Source organism: Sardina pilchardus, chromosome 22 (assembly GCF_963854185.1).
Source record: "Sardina pilchardus chromosome 22, fSarPil1.1, whole genome shotgun sequence".
NCBI classification, from domain to species: domain Eukaryota; kingdom Metazoa; phylum Chordata; class Actinopteri; order Clupeiformes; family Clupeidae; genus Sardina; species Sardina pilchardus.
Window position 1 is genome coordinate 766843 of NC_085015.1, and position 2500 is coordinate 769342.

At 45.3% G+C, this 2500-nt stretch overlaps 1 protein-coding gene across 2 annotated transcripts in view; it reads right to left on the minus strand.

Annotated features, from left to right (window-relative positions):
* Positions 1 to 1128, minus strand: part of si:ch211-11k18.4 (sarcalumenin) — a 10824-nt gene extending 9696 nt beyond the window's left edge. The window contains exons 1-2 of one of the 2 annotated variants that reach the window (XM_062526701.1): positions 765 to 1125; positions 1 to 81 (exon numbers count right to left, since the gene is read on the minus strand). The exon at positions 1 to 81 is cut by the window's left edge and continues 31 nt beyond it. In XM_062526701.1, the coding sequence (XP_062382685.1) occupies positions 1 to 81; positions 765 to 876 (193 nt within the window). In that variant the 5' untranslated portion in view covers positions 877 to 1125. Of the gene's footprint in view, positions 82 to 764 lie in introns of both variants that reach the window. The other variant, XM_062526702.1, reaches the window with a different exon arrangement.
* Between the last annotated feature and the right edge of the window lie 1372 nt (positions 1129 to 2500).

Consider the following 2500-nt stretch of genomic DNA (forward strand, 5'->3'; position numbering starts at 1 on the left):
GGTTTCCCATCAGCATCACCGTGATCTTCTTCCGGGGCGGCAGCAGGGTCACCCCGACGGACTGCGCGATAGCCATCAACCCTGAACACCACAGCGGCACACGCTCGCATGACCAACAGTTGAAACAGCACCATTCCCATTTCCCACCCTTACATTGTGTGAGGCCGAGGCGTATATTAAATCTCCAGTTGGCAAGTATGTTAGAATGACATTAGCTGATGTAGACGACACAAAAGTCACCCATATTAAGGACGACACATAACAACAGTGGCCCTGATGGCCCAAATCGCGTCCAACAGCCTGCTCAGTGGGCACACCGAACACAGGTCAGCGGTCAGCCCCGAGCCAATGAAAGGCCGATCCGGTTCAAAATAATTTGGGGGTTTATGTGTCGGCATCTTCAGTTAAATGTAGCCAGCATTAGCTAGATGGTTAATGTATGTTGCTGCTGTTTGAACGCAGAACATCTAGCTGCTATCGGGACGCGACTGGCTGCCGGTTTTCATATCGGTGATCAACGTGGCAAGTGGAACTTAACAATTAACATTAGCTAACGCTAGCCAGCCGGTCGAGCCGTTGGCAGCAATGCACCGGATTAGCCCAGCATCCCTCGTAGCTAGCATAACGGTTAGCCGGCAAGCCGAAGAGCTGCAGCAGTCCTGGGTTTGGCATCATGCAAAGGATTACTGATAAAGCCCAATGTTAATCCAAAGGGGCACCGGTGAGATCGCGAACAGGAGGGCCGTTTGGCAGCGGGCACTCACCGCTGTCGGCATCGATGTAGATCTGATGACAGTCCCGTAGAATACGTTCATCACAGGACACGGCGCCCGAGTCGGCGTTAGCCGCGCTTCTACTCTTGATTTTACCCGACATCGCAAAACCGGAAGAAAACACAGGACAATAAACTTGTAATAAATAGCCTAGTGTTAAATAAGATGAAATAGACACAAATTAAAGGCGAACGTATGTTGCAAGAAGAGCCAAGTCAACGCTCCGCTCCTGCCAAAGTTTAAATCCACCCGGTTTGCTGTGCAACGTAACGTCGGCCACGTCAACGGATGTTCGCAAAGCCCGTTGGGAAATGTGTTCGCTTGGAGCTGAACTGTAGTCCAGCTACCAGCTGATAGAGGCGACATGTTGAATCTGGGCCACTATGACTTTATTCCTACTTTTTCAAGACAAGCTTCCCGTCCCTATGCATTAACCTTTCCCCCAAAACTAGGCCTAGACTATTAGACACAATGCCAACTTGCTCGGGGAAACCGTCAATAACCCTTCATCAAACCGTCTCTGCCTTCATGTTTAAGAAGAAAGTTCGACATAAACCCTATTGTAAACATCCAGGGTTGGGTTGGGTGCGCGTGCAGCATGGAGTCTTGTTAAGCTGTCAGGGGTGCACTGTCAGCGCAACTACCTTCTGCCTCCTTGCTGATAACAGACGGGGTTCACAAAGGTAGCAGGCGGCCAGAGATTCGTTGGCCCGCAATACCTATCTGTTTGACAAGCCTAGCCAAGGGATAAGCAACCTTTTCTCTTAAAAGGGCCATCTTTTTTTTTTTACCAGAAATAATAAATAATCTGTCTGGGGCCGCAAAATATCAGAATTGTTTAAAATAAATCAGTTTAAGCATTTTAAACATCTTTATTAGTCTCTATAGTATAGTAGTATTTCCACTGGCTGTGGAACAGCTTGAAGCTTAGAAATATTTTATAACTTCCATTTTTAGGGAACGCCAGAGAGCCACCAGAGGGGGCTGAAGTGCCACAGGTTGCTGACCCCTAGTGGTCTAGCCGAGCACGCAAAGAAGTAGTACAATAGGCATTTTTCTTGACGTGTCCTTGATGTTTCAGTCAATTCTCTCTCTCACACACACACACACACACACACACACACACACACACACTTTCTGACCCCATCTGCATAGTCTTGGATCTTTCAAGACGGGTCTTTCTTATGAGTGATGGTTTGCATGTTGGGTTATAATACAATATTGTTTTTGTTTTCATTAGGCCATTGATTGAGTTGACATTGTTGTCTTAATGCAGCCTTACCATGTCATAGTTATTGTTATTATGATTGATTGAATTACTTTGTTTATTTGCTATTCTCCTTTATATTTATTGTTTATTTTAATTAGGTTATTGCTTGAATTGATAGGCTATTGTTTATTGTTTATATTGCTATTCTCCTTACTGTAGTCTGACCAACTTTTTGAAATTGTTCACTGTTCAATTCATTATTGTATTGTTTTTTTTTATGTGTATGTCACTGGACTATGGGATGTGTTCTAAAGCAAAGCACAATGGGATGTGTTCTAAAGCAATATGGGATGTGTTCTAAAGCAATGTACTATGCAATGTGTTCTGAAGCAAAGCACTATGGGACACTGGTCTCCAACAATGCGTCCAAACTTGGCTCTAAGCACACTATGGTCAGTCTGCCACCTAGTGTTATGTTGAGGTACTGCAACACTCCACCCAGAAGTGGCTAGACACA